General features: G+C 42.1%; 1 protein-coding gene across 5 annotated transcripts in view; it reads left to right on the forward strand.

Moving 5' to 3' along the window:
- CEMIP2 (cell migration inducing hyaluronidase 2) overlaps positions 1 to 18059 on the forward strand; it is a 79484-nt gene that overhangs the window by 20676 nt on the left and 40749 nt on the right. For 4 of the 5 annotated variants that reach the window (XM_077906997.1, XM_077906992.1, XM_077907002.1 and 1 more), the window contains 5 exons: positions 3562 to 3702; positions 4239 to 4800; positions 10266 to 10435; positions 15576 to 15764; positions 17476 to 17645. In XM_077906997.1, coding sequence (XP_077763123.1) covers positions 3562 to 3702; positions 4239 to 4800; positions 10266 to 10435; positions 15576 to 15764; positions 17476 to 17645 — 1232 coding nt within the window. Of the gene's footprint in view, positions 1 to 2035; positions 2061 to 3561; positions 3703 to 4238; positions 4801 to 10265; positions 10436 to 15575; positions 15765 to 17475; positions 17646 to 18059 lie in introns of those variants that run through there. The other variant, XM_077907021.1, reaches the window with a different exon arrangement.

Raw genomic sequence — 18059 nt, forward strand, 5'->3', positions numbered from 1 at the left:
GGCCTTTGCTTTTCAAGTTGGTGATATCTTAATACTTTGAATGGTTTGAAGAAATTTATTGTCAGATAGCTTCAATATAGTATCAACAAAGAATGGCCTCATGATAGAGTCCCATCCACCAGTCCAAAAATCAGAGGGCTCATATCTGTCAAGGGAGAAGCAGACCAAAACAACCTGGATTGGGCATCATTTTTGTCTGCCCCCTACTTTTTTTTTGGGATCTACAACAGATTTTTGTCAAATTAGATGTCTCCTTAAATGGATATAACATCTGAGAAGCATGTTATCATATCTAAGACTTACAAGTACTATTTTATTTAGCTTCCATGGGTGCTTTAGGGGTTTTATAGACTTTAAAGTCCTGGTTGGGGGCGGGGTTGTGTCAGTGCTTCTAAAAGAATAGAGCTGAAGAAAGAGAGATGTTCATATCAACATTTTTGTGGACCAGGCCAGCAGACCACAGAATGAGTTTGTAACATTGCTTTCTGTTGGCTCTTAGCATTGACTTTCTCACCCCTTTTCTCCAGCAGAATAACCAAGTTCAGTGCAGTTGATTCATTCTTCCCAAGTAATCTGTAGTAAAGACCTGCCAGATCCAGGGGGGGAGGGGGAGATCAGAGCTGAAATCTGTGGCTTTAATTGATGTTTCATATTCCATCTGAGACAGTGAATCACTGATGTGGTTCCTTTGAATCAACATTCTTTAGTGTCACATTTTGGCAGTACAAGTGCAAAACTTCAGTGGAAATATGTGGTATGCTGACATCTTTCAGGGTCAGCCTCACTGTGATTACTGATGTTATATAATCTTGATAATGAACCTGAAGTTCAACAATGGGCAGCCTGGGAGGTGGGGCTCCTGAGCTACTTGTCAATGCCTTCTGCGGGCCATGTATTTTCTCATTAAGTATACTCTACTGGGAGGAAGTAGACTAGAATTTTTGGTGATGGTTCCTAAGGAAGCATGCTCGCCTGGGAAATAACTAAAAACGAGGAATTGGCATACCTGGGTGGCTCAGTCAGTTAAATTTCTGACTCTTGATTTCAGCTCAGGTCATGGTCTCATGGTCGTGGGATTGAGCCCTGTGTTGGGTCGTGGGATTGAGCTCCACACTGGGCATGGAGCCTGCTTAAGAGTCTCTGTCTCTCTGTAAAAAAAAAACAAAACAGCAAAATGAAAACCAAGAGGAATTCTATAACCATTTGGTAGGCTCTACATGTTAAAAGACAGTATTTCCTTCTCAGTAGCTGGGTAGAGTGCTTTTTGTATGGGACATTTACTTGTGACATAACATCATGGAATGTTCCAGCTAGATGTTTTATGGGAAGAGAGGGAGGTTGGAGAGAAGTTTAAGAAATCCGTAGTATTGAGTCAGAGCACATTCAAGAGATTTGTTTCTTCAATGGAAAGAAATATTTAAGGATTATTTCTAGTATAATAGTGATGATCACTGACTTATCTGAATTAAATATTGGTGATTATAAAACTGCTTTGAGAAAAATTCCATGAGATAATTGCCAAGGATTTAACCAGCAGGGCTGATTTTAACTGCAGTAGTTACTATCACCTTAAAAGTGAAAGCATGAGCCGAGGGCAAAATACAAATGCTTAGAAATAAGATGTTTGCATTAAGGGTTATACAATTCAAAATGAGGAATCAGAATTTCCTTTCTATAAAAATTAATATCTTTGTGCTGCACTCAGTCTCTCTGCTTTTCCTCCTATTATTTTCCAACATGTACCTTCTACCTTTATAGGATTCCTACGCATACATTGCCTATCCCTACCTTGGCTGAGTTTAAATATGGGCTTCATCTTGTTTTTCTCTCTCTCTCTTTTTTTTTAAGATTTTATTTATTTATTCATGAGAGACAGAGAGAGGCAGAGACATAGGCAGAGGGAGAGGCCAGCTCTCCACGGAGAGCCCGATGTGGGACTTGATCCCAGGATCCCGGGATCATGGCCTGAGCCAAAGGCAGACACTCAACCGCTGAGCCACCCAGGTGTCCCTTCATTTTGCTTTTCTAACTGAGGAACCAACGGACTTGGATGGCAAGGGGTACTTGCATCTCTCACCTTCATTCCCTTCCCTTCCCTTCCCTTCCCTTCCCTTCCCTTCCCTTCCCTTCCCTTCCCTTCCCTTCCCTTCCCTTCCCTTCCCTCCCCTCCCCTCCCCTCCCCTCCCCTCCCCTCCCTTCCCCTCCCCTCCCTTCCCCTCCCCTCTCTTCTTTCTTTTTTTAATTAGAGAGGGAGCCAGGGGAGGGGCAGAGGGAGAGGGAGAGAGAGAATCTTAAGCAGGCTCCACACCCAGCATAGAGATCGATACAGAGCTCGTTCTCATGACCTTGAGATTATGACCTGAGCTGAAATCAAGAGTTGGATGCATAACCTACTGAGCCACCTGTGTGGCCCCAAGCTTTTCTTAATGGAAGTACTGTCTGGCCTTTGGGGGTTCAGGTCTAGTGTCCCCATGTCTCACTGAAACTGCCTCAGGTACTCCAACCCACCCCTCCTTTCTCTGAGCTCATTTGCATGTCAAGTGACTACCACATTGTTCAGTATTTAATTATTTCCTACCTGGTGGCTTTTCTCCTAAACTAGACTATAAGCTCTGCAGGCTGTGAGTTCATTCTATGCTTTATAAATTTTATAATACCTAGTACAAAGTGAACAAATGGATCTTCAGTAAATACTTGTTCATTAGTTGATCAAAACCAGTGTGATTCCTGCCACCACCCCTGCCCCCAATTATAGCAGCAACTTAAGTTCTTGTGCATTAAATAGCTGTGGCAACACAGAATACTTTTATGTTTCCATCATCATCTATTCAAGAGGCAAATTCTAGTAAAGGAACACTGCATGTCTAGTAAACCTTGTTTCTTAAGGGGGAACTTGCATATCACTCAACTTGCTGAGTAATCTTGGATTTGGCTTCTCTGATCTGTCATTTCCTTGTCTGTGAAAATGAGAAGTCATGTCTTTGGCTGTTTGCCTCTTGCAGTTTCACTGGGAAAGCGAGCATGTCTGCATTGCGAGCTGGTATTTATCAGCTGTGGCTTCTAGAATGATAGAGGTGCTTCTGTAGTCTGCTTTATGATTCACTGCTCAGGAAGGAACCTGGGAAGACCTGCCATAGCTAACTTTAACAGTTCCTATTTTTTATTTATTAGTAGGTTGTGAATAGATTTTGTTTGCTAAAACTGCTTCCTAGTGTGGGTCCAAAGACAGTTCACAGTTTTGCTTCTTGCTGTTAATTTATTTCCAGAGTAGAAGATTCAGGGGAACTCCGTGTTTACCTTGCAGAGTTTGACCTGACCTAGATGGTAGCAACTTAGTTTTGTAGAGAAACCTTTTTTATGCGTTGAAGGGAAGGGTTTGACATATCTGCTGGGTGGAATGGAATGAGTTTTCCATTCTGATGGCAGGAACCTAAAACAGGTCTGCCCATCTTTGCAGATGGTGATAAATGATGATAGTGCTTGGATCAGGCTCAAGGCATTCTTGGAATTTGTTGCATTGATGGGATATTGACGTTGCCTTTTTTTTTTTTTTTTTAATAGAGAATTGCCCAGATCAAAACCCACGTCTCAGGAACTGGGATCCAGGACAAGATTCTGCAAAGCAAGTTGTTATCAAGGAGGGAGATATGTTCCGTCTGACCTCAGATGCCACGGTGAATTCTGTAGTCATTCAGGATGGAGGTGAGGACTGGTCCATGCCTATGGGAGCTGCAAAGGTGCTCCTTCCTATGGGGGGCATGAGAAGTTCCTAAGGTAGAACCATAGAATTCAAGAGCTAAGAAGAGGTCCTTAGAAATCACTCCAGTCAAGACCTTTGATTGATAGGAAAGGAAGCAGTTCCAGAAGGTGATCTCTCATATCCCCATCTTTGTTATAGCTACGGAGAGTGATGAGAGAATTAATCTGCATTAACATATGTAAAAATGATCTACAGGCTCTTAGATATTTTTCTAAAAATAAGTTAGTCGTAAGGTGAATGGGTTGAAATTTATGCTTTTGGGCATTTCTAGCGTGTTGAGACATGACCTCTCCATTTCTACCTCTACTGTGTTTTGAAAACAGGCTTAATTTTCTAAGCAGACTCTAATAAATTTTTCTCCCCAACTTAATCGCAGAAGAGTTTTTTCTACTCCTCCTCTCCCCCCAGGGTAAACCATTTCTCTACATCCCAGAGAGATGTTATAGAAGTTGGCTGATACTAGTATTGTTCCTTGCAGGATTGCTTGTTTTTGGGGATGATAAAGATGGATCCAGAAATATTACTTTGAGGACTCGTTACATCCTGATCAAGGATGGTGGGGCGCTTCATATTGGAGCAGAAAAATGTCGCTATAAATCCAAAGCGACAATTGCCTTGTATGGCAAGTCAGATGAAGGTGAAAGTATGCCAACATTTGGCAAAAAATTTATTGGCGTGGAAGCTGGTGGGACACTGGAGATACACGGGGCACAGAAGCTTGCGTGGACGTCGTTGGCGAGAACTCTGCCTTCCTCAGGCTTGACCTTCGGGTCCTATGCCTTCGAGAAAGACTTTTCTAGGGGCCTCAACGTGAGGATCATTGACCAAGACACAGCCAAAATTTTGGAAAGTGTGAGGTTTGATACCCATGAATACCACAATGAGAGTAGACGGCTTCAGGAATTTCTGAGAATACAGGATCCGGGCCGGATTGTTGCCATAGCCGTTGGAGATTCGGCAGCCAAGAGCCTCCTACAGGGAACCATACAAATGATCCAGGACCGGCTGGGAAGTAAGCTGATCCAAGGACTGGGCTACAGGTGGGCATACCTTTTACTTTCCTTCCCAGCAACGTGTCAGAGTCTGTGTCTGTGTGACGGGAGAAGGGGTGGCAGAAAGGGACACCCTGCCCCGCAGCCTGGCTTTGGGTGTCACAAAGGCCCCTACTGTTTGGAAGTCTGGTTGCTTCTTGCTTTGAAACGGGGCTGGAAGACAAGATGCTGGTTACAAAAGCTCTTCTCTTGGGACACCTGGGTGGCTCAGTGGTTGAGCATCTGCCTTCGGCTCAGGGTGTGATCCTGGGGTCCTGGTATCGAGTCCCACATCAGGTTTCCTGCAGGGAGCCTGCTTCTCCCTCTGCCTGTGTCTATGAAGTGTCTATGAAGTGTCTGTCTATGAAGCACTTTGTGAACTGTGGCATCAGGCTTTGAAAAGCAAAGAACAGAAGTGTACGGAGAAGCCGTCGGGCAGTTTGAGGGTGGTTTACTTCCTTCTTTCATTACCTTTTGCAAACCGTAGGAAGCTCCAGCTAACTGATGGTGTGCTGAGGTGTCAAAAGTGCCTGAAAAGCCTGAAGGGGTGGCATGTGCACAGTTTTCTCTTCCTTTTTATTTGGAGCTCTACGCATGCCGATTTGAATCTGCTTGTGTGATTGGCGCAGGTATCTGGAGGCCTGGCCTAGGTGAGGAAAGCCCCGAAATAGAGGGCTGGGCAGCTCCTGCACACACTGGGCGACCTTGCTGCTGCTGCTGGCGGCTCGTGTGCCCTCCACTGGCTGACCAGGATTTCCTCATCCAGCCCTGAGGCTGGGGGAAGTAGCTGGCTCAACATGTAATTCAGAAAACAGAAGTTTTAATTCTGCTCGGTGTTCTTAGCAAAGCCAGGGAATGTCTGCTATGAAAAGTGAGAGGACTTTCCAACACTAAGTGCTCAAGTGGTCGAGTTATTTTTTTCCTTGGATGGTTGATTGATCCAGTTGTTATTTTCCTTTGGCTGTTGGGGTGGAACGTGACCTGCAGAAATTCTAGAGAAAGTTAAGAAGACAAAATTAATGAAGAAAAGTGTCTGTAATTTTTTTTTAAATGCCTTTTCTTCACCCCAGGGATATTGAGGAGATGCTGCGCACTGGGTTTGCATAGGTGCTTGGATGAAAGCCATTATTTAATCCAGGGGATAGTGTGGATAGTGTGGTCTTCTCTTCTCTTCTCTTCTCTTCTCTCCTCTCCTCTCCTCTCCTCTCCTCTCCTCTCCTCTCCTCTCCTCTCCTCTCCTCTCCTCTCCTCTCCTCTCCTCTCCTCTCCTCTTCTCAACTCAGGACCACAGATCATGCTCTTCCAACTGAGCCAGCTCGGTGCCCCCCTAATCCCATGGATAAACACACTTAAATAGACAGGAGCATACAGAGAGACACTTGCTTCCAGGCTGTAACGGGAGTGCAAATAGAAGGAACCCCCAGATCCACCTGGGGAGTCTGTGGAGGCTTCCCATAGGTGAGAAACCCGACGGCAGTTTGGTAACATGCTCTGTAGGCAGTTGGGAGATGGAGAGCTTTCTAGACAGGGAATAAATAGCAGGTGCCAAACCTCGGAACTGGGTTTAAAAAAAATTATGATTAATTATCATACACATGCAGGAAAGTGCTAAAAACTAAAATGCAGGGTTTAATGACTTCCCACAACCTGATACCTGGACTGCCACCACCCAGGTCTAGATAGAATATCACTAGTGGTCCGGGAGCCCCTTGCGGTCCCTTCTGTTTCACTGATCACTCCTGCTCACCGAAGATAACCCTTCACCGGAATTTGTGGAGAACAGGGGAGTTTCCGTTGGCCTGTAATTGGACTTCGTACAAATGCAAGCATGCATCATATGTTGCATCTGGCTTCTTTGCTCAGCGCTGCGTTAACTGAGTGTTGGGTGTGTTGATGCATGCAGCGCTGGCTCGTTCTCCTTGCTGTTCATTTTCTGCTGTCTGACTACCACACTGTGTTCACTGCTGGACGTCTTTTCCAGTTTGGACCTCTGTTATAAAAAGGGCTTCTCCAAATGTTCTTTTATCCATCGCTTGAAACCCATGTGTACATAGGTCTGTCTTTATAGAGTTAGGAATGGAAGCACGATCTTCTCAAGGTTAGATGGCCACTTTGGCTCATTATCCAGTAATGCCAGGATGACCACTTTTGTCTCTTTACTCCATTATTTTTCTGCCTTTGTGCGATCATTAGCCAGGACATTTTGTCTGACTCTTTTTGGTTCCTTTCCCTACTGGTTTCTAAATTCCCTTTAAAATGGTGCTGCTGATTTGACAGAGGAATTTGAGTTGTGATCCTTTGCCAGTGTTCCATTGCTTTGACATTATCTCCAGTGTACATAAACACACGCCTTTGAAGATAATGTTCTGGTGCGCTGAAATTTTCCTCAAGTGGAGGAGGGAAGTAGGAGTGTTTTGGAGATAATGTCAGGAGAATAGAACATTGTTTTATAGTTGCTGAGGCAGCTCTGGTAAATAAAGGAAGCCTCTGATATTTCTTCTCCTTTCCTCTCACATAGGAGATAATAAATTGAGACATTTGGCATTTGATTCTTTGTGCTATCAAGGAATATAAATAGAGCTGTAAAGCATAGTCAGCTGAAAAGTAGCTAATCCACATAGGGCAGGTGTGGAATTTTTAAGGATATAGGCACGCTTTGGTTAACTTTTATCTGTGAATATCCAGCCACCATCTGTCTGGCATAGATTACATTTGGTGGGTATATACATATGTGTGTGTGTATGTGTTTGTGTATGCCACCACATACCCCCATCCACTCCCCCCGAGTAAGAAATTCACATTTTTCCCCCCATGTTTTAGACCAGGGATCTTTTTTTTTCTTTTTTTAAGACCAGGAATTTTTTTTTTTTAAAGATTTTATTTATTTATTCATGAGAGACACAGAGAGAGAGGCAGAGACATAGGCAGAGGGAGAAGTAGGCTCCATGCAGGGAACCTGATATGAGACTCAGTCCAGGGTCTCCAGGATCACGCCCCGGGCCAAAGGCAGGCGCTAAACCGCTGAGCCACCCAGGGATCCCAAGACCAGGAATCTTAAGGCAAATTTTTTTTTGGCTTTTTGTCTTTGTTCTCTTTTTATTTTGGCCACAAGTTTCAGCAAGTCCCAGGAATGTTTATTACAGAAATAAAATGAAATTAAAGGGCATTTTCAAACACAGCCTCTTTCAACAAATTGATATATGGCATGTAAAATTTTTAATCTTTTAGATAGTGATTATACAACTTTAAGATTAAGATACCAGTAATTCAATAGTTCTCAACTTTACCCTGCTAAGATTTTTTAAAAATCCCTGGCCCAGGGCCCCCTAAATATTTTTACAGAAGAATCTCTGAAGGATAGGACTCCGGGCATTTGATGTGTAGTTAGGGTTGATGACTACCGCTCTAACCTCTGACTTCTAACTCAGGGGTTCTCGGTGTGTGGTCCTCAGACCAGCAGCATCAGCATCACTGGGGTGTTTGTTGGAAATGCATATCATCTGGCCCCACCTCAAGAAATCAGAGGGTGGGGCCCAGCAATCTGCTTTGACAAGCCCTTGAAGTGTTCTAATGCACACTGAAGTGTGAGAACCACTCTCTAACTCAGCGGTTCCAAGTGTGGCTGCCCATTCAAGTCTTTGAAAATACACCAATGCCTGCCCCACCTGGAGAGGTGGTGATGACATCAGTCTGGGCTGGGTCTGAGTACGCATGGCTTCCTAAGGCTCCCTGGGTCGTTCTGTTATGCAGCCAGATTTGAGAACATTGCTGATATTTCCAAAGAGAGGATATTCTTTTTCTTTTTTCTCTTTTCAAAAGTTTTTATTTAAATTTGCATTTGATATACAGTGTAATGTTAGTTTCAGGTGTACGGTATAGTGATTCAACAGCTCCCTACGTCCCCTGGTGCTCATCACCACATGTGCCCTCCTGAATCCCCATCACCTGTTTCATCCATCTCGCCCCCTCCACCCACCCCCCCGCCCCCCAGTCTTCTCCCCTTTGGTAACTGTCAGTTTGTTCTCTATAGTTGAGAGTTTCTTGTGAGGGCACCTGGGTGGCTCAGTCAGTCAAGTGTCTGCCTTAAGCTCAGGTCATGGTTCCTGGGATGGAGCAGCATGTCCGGCATGTCAGGCTTCCTGCTCAGCAGGGAGCCTGCATCTCCCTCTCCATCTTTCCCCCTGTTTGTGCTCCCTCTCTCTCAAATAAATAAAATACAATTTAAAAAAAGGGTCTCTTATGGTTTGCTTCTTTTTCCCCCTTCCCTTATGTTTATCTGTTTTGTTTCTTTTTATTTTTTAAAGGTTTTATTTATTATTGTAGAGAGAGTAAGAGAGAGAGAGGGAGCATAAGCAGGGGGAGGGGCAGAGGGAGAATCAGACTTCCCACTGAGCAGGGAGCCCAATATTGGGCTATATCCCAGGACCCTGGGATTATGAACTGAGCCAAAGGCAGATGCTTAACCAGCTGAGCCACCCAGGCGCTCCCATCTGTTTTGTTTCTTAAATTCCACATGTGAATGAAATCCTATGGTAGTTGTTTTTCTCTGACTTATTTTGCTTAGCATAATGTTCTCTAGGTCCATCCGTGTCTTTGCAAATGACAAGATTTCATTTTTTTGTGGCTGAGTAATATTCCATTGTATATACACACCACATCTTTATCCATTTGTCGATGGACACTTGGTATGTTTCCATAATTTGGCTATTGTAGATAATACTGCTGTAAACATTGGGGTGCGTGCAATACTCATTTTAAAAGAAGGGAAATAAATGGGTTTATGGCCAGAATGATAGGTGAATAAAATGGGTGTGTATTGAGGAAGGAAGACAGTGATTCATTTTAGTCCCAGTCATCTGTGTTTCACCTGTTACAGAGCTAGACAAACAAGGATTTCAAATCCATGTGCATTTCCTTCTGTGACGTCAGTTACTTTAGTCAAGATTTGGACTTACAACCTCAGGGAAAAAGATAGAGGGATTGATAAAAATGAAATAGAAGAATTGAAGCACTTGACATAATATCTGTGTCAAGGTTTTGGGTTGATGGGATGCCTGGGTGTCTCGGTTAAACATCTGCCTTTGGCTCAGGTCACGATCCCAGGGTCCTGGGATTGAGCTCCGACTTGGGCTTTTTTTGGATTCTCCCTCTGCCCCTCCCCTTTCTCACGCTTTTCCCCTCTCTCTCTCCTTCTTTCAAATAAATAAATAAAAATCTTAAAATAAAAAGGAGTGTATGGGTGGCTCAGTGCTTTAGCATCTGTCTTTGGCTCAGGACGTGATCATGGGGTCTTGGGATCGAGTCCTGTGTCAGGCTCCCCAGAGGGAGCCTGCTTCTCCCTCTGCCTGTGTCTCTGCCTCTCTCTGTGTCTCTCATGAATAAATAAATAAAATCTTTTGAAAAAAATAATAAAAAAGTAAAAGAATCTGGGTTGGTACCATGACAAATAAGGCATGTGCTCTTTTTCCTTCTAGGCAAGCGTGGGCTTTGGTTGGTGTCATTGATGGTGGGAGTACCTCTTGCAATGAATCTGTGAGAAACTATGAAAATCATAGCAGTGGAGGGAAGGCTCTTGCCCAAAGAGAATTTCATACTGTGGATGGTCAGAAGTTCACTGTGACAGCTTACAGTGAGTGGATTGAAGGTAAGCAAGTGTGGTTTAGACCCTTGTAAGACATTGGTAAGTACTGTGAAAGACTGGTTCTTTTTTAGGTGGTGGTGTAGTCAGAGGACAGTCTGATTAGATTTCTCAGCTGGTTGAAGACAAAACCTGCGGTTTGCCTCCTCTGATCCTGTAGACTCCAAGAGTTCTTATTGGATTGGAGAATGCTCTGTTCTAGTTCGGTTACTCCCGACTGGACTTTGTTCTCGATTCTTGAGTCATAAAGTATGGTTAAGTGTTAGAAATGGATTTGTTTCCTGGAGTTGGAACCAGTTGAAGCAATCTAGATGTGGTGGGGTGAGCTGCCTTTGGTTATGCTCTGTGACTGTGAACATAGTTTTGAACTTTGGATCCTCTCCTTAGGTAGACCTGCTAGCAAATAGTACTTTTGCACACATGCTGTACAAACCAACCTCTCATTTTCTTAGCAGGTTTTCTTTGATTATCCAGCTAATGACATTTATCTTACAGACGAATTGGAAAACACGGAAAAGTACAAAGTAAAAACTAATCCTTAACCCTATCATCCAGAGATAGTTTTTTTTTTTTAAAGATTTTATTTATTTATTCATGAGAGACACAGAGAGAGAGAGAGAGAGAGAGAGACAGAGACACAGGCAGAGGGAGAAGCAGGCTCCACGCAGGATGCTTGATGTGGGACTCGATCCTGGGGCTCCAGGATCATGCCCTGGGCTGAAGGCAGGTGCTAAACCGCTGAGCCACCCAGCCGTCCCAAGATAGTTTTTTTTTTTTTCCGTGCAAATAATCTAGTCGTTTGTATCTTACATATAAGAATTCCCCTGGTGTTCATTTTTGTTTTAATCTATTTCCCTCTCTTTAGATAATGTTTCATATAGTTACCTTATATCTTTACATTTTCTTCAGCTGAATTTTTGTTCTCATTCACTTTTCAGAAGAAATATCATTTATTCAAATAGTGCCTAGTACTGGGTATTTGGGGTACCTCTGGCTTGTTTCTTTCAGGATATTTACTTACCTCCTTTGCTGTCAGACTTTTTTTTTTGGTGCCAGCTATGGATTGGTGGCCTCCTGTCTGTGCTTGCCTACCGCCTTTTCCTTTGCAACCAAATAGTATACCAAAATTGCTGTGAAATGAGTAATTGAGAAGTGCTTTATTACCCAGAAAGGTTGATCAGGGCTCATACCTCTGTTTTGAGCAGCAAGGTAGCAGTATGGTCACAAGATGGATTTCTGGAGACAGAGTGCCGGAATGTGTAGCCCAGCTCTTCCACTTACTGTGTGATGGTGATTTTAACTTCCTAGCCCTCAGTTTCCTTATCTGAAAAATGGGGATGATGAGAGGAACTACCACTTAGGGCTGTTGTGGGTATCTGATGTGAAGAATATGAAGTTTTTAGCACAGCGTGCGTTGGAAGCACGTGGTATCAGTGATTTTAACAGTGATCGAACATGACTTGGGTTATAATGGTGTATTTTGTACCATTGTAATTAGAGAAAGTCTTCTGCTTTAAAATAAACAGGTAAATAGAGTTCCTAGTATGTAACAGAGACTTTCATATGTTGCTTCTAAGCAGCCTTCTGGGTTTGGGGTGAGTTGATGGTACATCTGTGGATGGGGAAGCTCAGGTTTCTGCCTCCAAGATCACTTCTTTCCTCCCCATCATGGTTGCCTCTGGCCAAAAGCACAGGTGGATGAGAAACATTTCTTAGCAAGAATTTGGTCCTGCATGAAGAGTTTAGTGGAATTGCTTCCAGTAAGGGTTCATGCAGAGGATAATTACTGACAAACCTCAAGCCAACATTTCCTCTGTGGAAAATTTTGTTTTTCATTTCCACATAACCAGTGACTACTCATTTCTGGAAGAGGGTACATTCTAGCTATCGTAGGATACTGAGTCCCGTGTTCTCAATGACTCTTACTTTTTGGAAGAGGTGGAAATTCTCTCCAGGAAGCAAGGAGGGTGAGCTTATTTCCTTTCATATTTCCAATTTGCTGGTGTTAATGGGAGGAAATCTTAGGCAGGATTTTCTTCTGAAGCTAGGAAAAGGTGAGGAATTATTGAATAATACAGGTTGTCCCCATCTAACCTTCTGACTTCTTTTTTAACCAGAAACAAATTCTAATGTTCTTTGAAGTTGAACCTGTTTTATCTAGCAGTCCTCTTCTTTAAAAAGCATTTTTTGAAAAATTATCTGTGTGTGTGTGGGTGCCTGGGTGGCTCAGTCAGGGAAGTGTCTCTGCCTTCAGCTCAGGTCATAATCTCAGGGTCCTGGGATCGGGTCCTGCATCAGGCTCCCTCCTTAGCAAAGAGTCTACTTGTCCCTCTCTCTCTGCCACTCCCCTTACTTGTGTTTTCTCTCAGTGTGTATCAAATAAATAAAATCTTAAAAAAAAAAGAAGAAAGAAAAAAAAGAAATTCTCTGAAAAAATTATTTTTTAGATTTTATATATGTGTGTGTGTGTGTGTGTATATATATATATATATTTTTTTTTTTTTTTTTTTTTTTAATTTGGAAATTTGGGCAGTGATTGTCATGGCTGCTAAAGTTCTTGGTTAGCTTTGTGCTTAACCTGCCTGTTCTGATTCTTGGGAAGGCCGAAAAAACAAAATGAGGAAACTGGGCTCTGGAGTTAAATTAGCATTCCATTGTGGGGTCTGCTATTTCCAGCGGTTTTTTTGCTGGAAGAAGTTCTTGCAGCACTCCCTGACTTCTGGTTTCTTCATGTCTATGTGCACAATGGTTTCTGTCTCTCAAAGCTGTTTTGATGAAAAGTTATTGATTATGAGTGTGAACTTCCAGCAACTATTAGTGGTAGTTGTTAGAGTAATCATTATTAGTATTATTGTTTAGACCAGATCCCATCATAGGCTTTAGTATCTGGATGCAAGAAACATATAAAAAAAGAAAGCTACTTTACTTTTTTTTTTTTTTTTTTGGGTCCTTTGTGAAAACAACTGCATGATAGGTCGGCAACTCAAGGAACAGAATCCAAGACTTGCCCAGGCTAGGTTTTTAAAATCAGGAGAGTCAGCTCAGGATTGTAAGGATATCTGTAGTATTCCTTATGCCTTGCCTGAATTTCTCTCTTTTTGGTTTCCCTCACTTGAGGAAATGTGTCTCTTCCCTCCTGCCATTGACCCTTAGTGTCAGTATCTTTTTTTTTTTTTTTTAAGATTTTATTTATTTATTCATGAGAGACCCACAGAGGCAGAGACACAGGCAGAGGGAGAAGCAGGTTCCCTGTGTGGAGCCCAACGTGGGACTCAGTCCCAGGACCCCGGGATCACGCCCTGAGCCAAAGGCAGAGGCTCAACCACTGAGCCACCCAGGTGCCCCCCTAAGTGTCAATATATCTTAAAGCAACCCCCGAGTAGTGTGCCGGTTAATTGGAAGGATGGTTGTAAGCACGGGTACCTTTGGAATGCGATGTTTCTCCTTTACCCTCCTCTGAAGTGGCTTCCATCTGCATATGCATCTTCCATATACATTTGCATTAAGTCAGCTTTTGGTTTATGACAGATTATATCACGGATGTTTTAGAAGCAGGAAATGCTTCTACTACACTTGGTTGCACATAAAAGAGTAAGTGAAGGAGATGTTGGATCAACGTTTCAGGTTTCGTCTGCCTAATTGGGAACCTGGTTTGAGTTTCAAAAGGAGGCATTAGGAGAGATCAGTGATTAGTGGTCTCTGGGTTGCACAGACTGCAGAGTTGAAGTTATCCTTGGAGAGGAGCAGAGCTGGACAGGGACACTGTCCTGTGGCCTCTGGGTGACATTGCAGATTGTAGTGGGAATGCTCATCCCTTCAGCAGACATCTTTGAGTTTGCACAACGAAATAGAGTGAGGATGCAGGTAGAGTGCTGTGTTGCCCTTGTGACTGTACCTTTCAAGGAAGTGAGCTACTCTCCCACTGGACGGGATGAATAATACCAGAGGGAACACTAGGGTGAGAATCCTGGAGAACGAGGTTGCTCCCAGCAAGGATGTTGGGGAAGTCTTTAAAGATTTGCCTGATCTTGGGGCACCTGGATGCCTCAGTTGGTAGAGCGTGTGGCTCTTGATCTCAGGATCATGAGGTTGAGCCCCACTTTGGGTGGAGATTATTTAAATAAGTCAACTGAAAAAAACAATAGGATTTGCCTGATCTTTTTTTTTTTTTTAATTTTTTTTTTTTTTAATTTATTTATGATAGTCACAGAGAGAGAGAGAGAGAGAGGCAGAGACACAGGCAGAGGGAGAAGCAGGCTCCATGCACCGGGAGCCCGATGTGGGATTCGATCCTGGGTCTCCAGGATCGTGCCCTGGGCCAAAGGCAGGCGCCAAACCGCTGCGCCACCCAGGGATCCCGATTTGCCTGATCTTTAAAAGATGGGGTTAGAATCTTGGTGAATTAAGAGTAGAAGGACATTGTAGCTAAAGAATAAAGCATGAACAGAGGCACAGAAAAGAGCTTGCCTTGGCAAACTTTTATTCTTAAGAGTATGTGTGTGTTAATGTTTTCTCATCCTGTTTGGATCAGATCGAAGCACTGAGTACTGAATACAGACCTATTCTGTGTTTGGCATTACTGCATTTTAGGATGGCTTGGAAGCAGGACTATAGTTTTATTTTAAAAATATTTTATTTATTTATTTGAGAGAGTGAATATGAGAGAGAGAGAGAGATCATGAGCAGGGAGAGGGACAGAGGCAGAGGGAGAACCCACTCCCCTGCTGAGCAGGGAGCCCATTGCGGGGCTCCATCCCAGGACCCCAGGATCATGACCTGAGCCCAAAGCAGATGCTTCACTGACTGAGCCACCCAGGCACCCAGTATTATGGCACTGAGTTGAAGTACAGTGAGAGATTTGGAAATTGAGAGCCTTCTTCAAAATTATAAAAGAGTTGTTGACGTGACATTTCATGTCCCGTCTGGTTAGGGGAACTTGGGGCTCTCTATCCTGGAGCTCAGGGATGTCCATGTTCATCTTCTTATCATTTGTATCTGCAGAATGACTGGCACATGGTTAACATTGTTAGAAATTTACTGGTTTGCATCTGTCTTAACTTTTGATTTGTGGGTCAGGGAGGAGGTTGATTTTAGGGGGGGAAAATGCCTACTAATGCATCATTTTCTTTCTTGCTTTTTGGTGTAGGTGTTTCTCTTTCAGGTTTCCGGGTGGAGGTGGTGGATGGAGTGAAGCTTCATCTGCTGGATGACGTTAGTAGTTGGAACCCTGGAGACCAGATTGTGGTTGCAAGCACAGACTATTCTATGTACCAAGCAGAGGAGTTCACTCTGCTCCCCTGTCCTGAGTGCAACCGCTTCCAGGTCAAAGTCAAAGGTATCAGACTTGCTTTTTGCCATTTGATTCCTAGACTATCCCCCCTCCCCTCTCCCTACCCCAAGGCCAAAGTATCATCACCATCAGCATCCTCATTATCATCTGGATATTGAAGATCTTAGCAGTGGGGTGCTTTGAACACTAGATCCCAGAGAATGTTAGATAAAGAGTAGTTAGTAAAGCAGTAGGGTTGCTATGAATGATATGTAGCAGGCAAATCAGTGTTTTTGTGCTGTTGCTTTGTTTAAAAATACAAAATAAAAAGATATGGACTAGATGGATTTTTTTCCCCTAAGATCCTATCCAACTTGTTTCTTACTAATTTTTGCTATCAAATAATAATCCCAATTACCAACTGATTGATATTTATTTATTTATTTATTTTTTTCTGATTGATATTTAAATAGACCTCTTTCTTCTTTGTAATTAAAAAAAAAACTCATGATTTTTGAGTGCCTACTGCCTTGGCAAATATATAGATCTCACTAATATTTAAAATAGAACCAGAAAGGTATGTTTATAGACTACATTTTTATCATAATCTTGAATCATGTTTTTTGAGGGGAAGCAATATGCAGTGAGATCCATACTGTAAGGTGTGTTTAGGAAGAATGGCTGATATTTACCAGGTACTTAAACTGAGCCAGGTAATAGGCAAAGCTCGGTTGTATGTTGCCTGACTTGTGGAATTTATTATGCATTTCATTTATTACATCGTCTCCCTTCCTTCTGTACTCAAAATTATATAAAATTGATAAGAGTTGATAGTAACTTTCATAGCACACACTCATGGGTAATTGAGAGCTTTGTAGTTTAACGGAAAGAATTTTGGCTTTAAAAAAAAATTGGACAGTTGGCTCACTTGGCACTTTATCTCTGTGCTTCATTCAGAGTGGTACTTTTCCTTCTTGATAATATAGAGCATAAGAAGGAAACAAAACCCAAAACCACTATGTTACCATCTGGCATTAATTTTGTTTGGAAATTCCCACTCTTGTTAACAAGTCTACATGATAATGAATCTCCCATGATCTTAACTGCTTGATTTATTTGTATTTTTCCTTCCTGAGTTTATATATTAAAAACATCAGAGAAAAGCTCATTATTAAAAGTGTTTCTAGTCATCCAAAAAAGGTGGAAACTTAAAAGAATACATACTAATATGTATACTAATACTAAATAATATAGTAATATACTATACTAATACTAAAAAGTAGGAGAGAAAGAATGGTAATATTTGTACTGTTAATATTTAAATGCATATTGCTTTAGCTTTGAAGTAAAAGCAACAATAACTGGATACCTCATTATCAACATCTACAAAACCATCCATTTTTCTGGATTCACTATGGATTTGGTTCTTCATGTGTCCTTGGGATTAGAACAAGAGCATATGGTATGGACAGGATCCAGAGAGAGAGAGAGAGAGAGAGAGAGAGGATACTTAGGTAGATTCCAGAATATTGGTGCCATTCAGGAGAGGATTAACCTCTCTGTCTCTGTGTAATTTTGACATCGAGTGAGTGGTTAGAGTAAATAATCTTTAAAATCTTTGCTTCCTTATAGTCTGTGATTCTGAGGTATTAGGAATTGGAAGCAGACGATAAATTTTGATAGTATCTTAGAGTTGCAGAATGAAAAGGACTGTCTTTGTGATATTTTTCATGTGTTCTTTTTAAAAATATTTTTGTCTCTTGCCCACATCAATCAGAAGCCCCTCAGTTCCTGCACATGGGTGAGATCATTGATGGTGTAGACATGAGAGCAGAGGTTGGAATTCTCACCCGGAATATTCTAATCCGAGGAGAAATGGAGGACTCATGCTATGCTGGAAACCAGTGCCAGTTCTTTGATTATGATACCTTTGGCGGACATGTCATGGTAGGCAAAAAGATTTAATGAGTTCCTTAGTTGCTAAATACACATTTGTGAAAACTTTCAAGTTTTGGAATGAGCTATATCTGGGTATTAAAAAGAAATCATATTTTATTTTTCTATTCAATGTCAGCGAGGAGATTTTGCATAGTTAAAAGAGTTATCTCTTCATTTAGTTGACCTCAACCTATAGTTAAACCATTTTGTCCCATGAAGAATTAAATCAGTTCATGTTGGGAAGAACCAGTTACAACCAAAGACTCTTGGTGTCCTTTCATGCAGTCTCTGAAAAGATCGATGATTCTTTTTAAAACTTCATATTATGAAAGAGTAAGCAGCAACAATATATACATCCAAAATATCTGTCAAAATATTTTTTGTATGCAGTTTTTTATTTATTTTATTTTGTATGCAGTTTTA

Source organism: Canis aureus, chromosome 1, assembly GCF_053574225.1.
Source record: "Canis aureus isolate CA01 chromosome 1, VMU_Caureus_v.1.0, whole genome shotgun sequence".
NCBI lineage: Eukaryota > Metazoa > Chordata > Mammalia > Carnivora > Canidae > Canis > Canis aureus.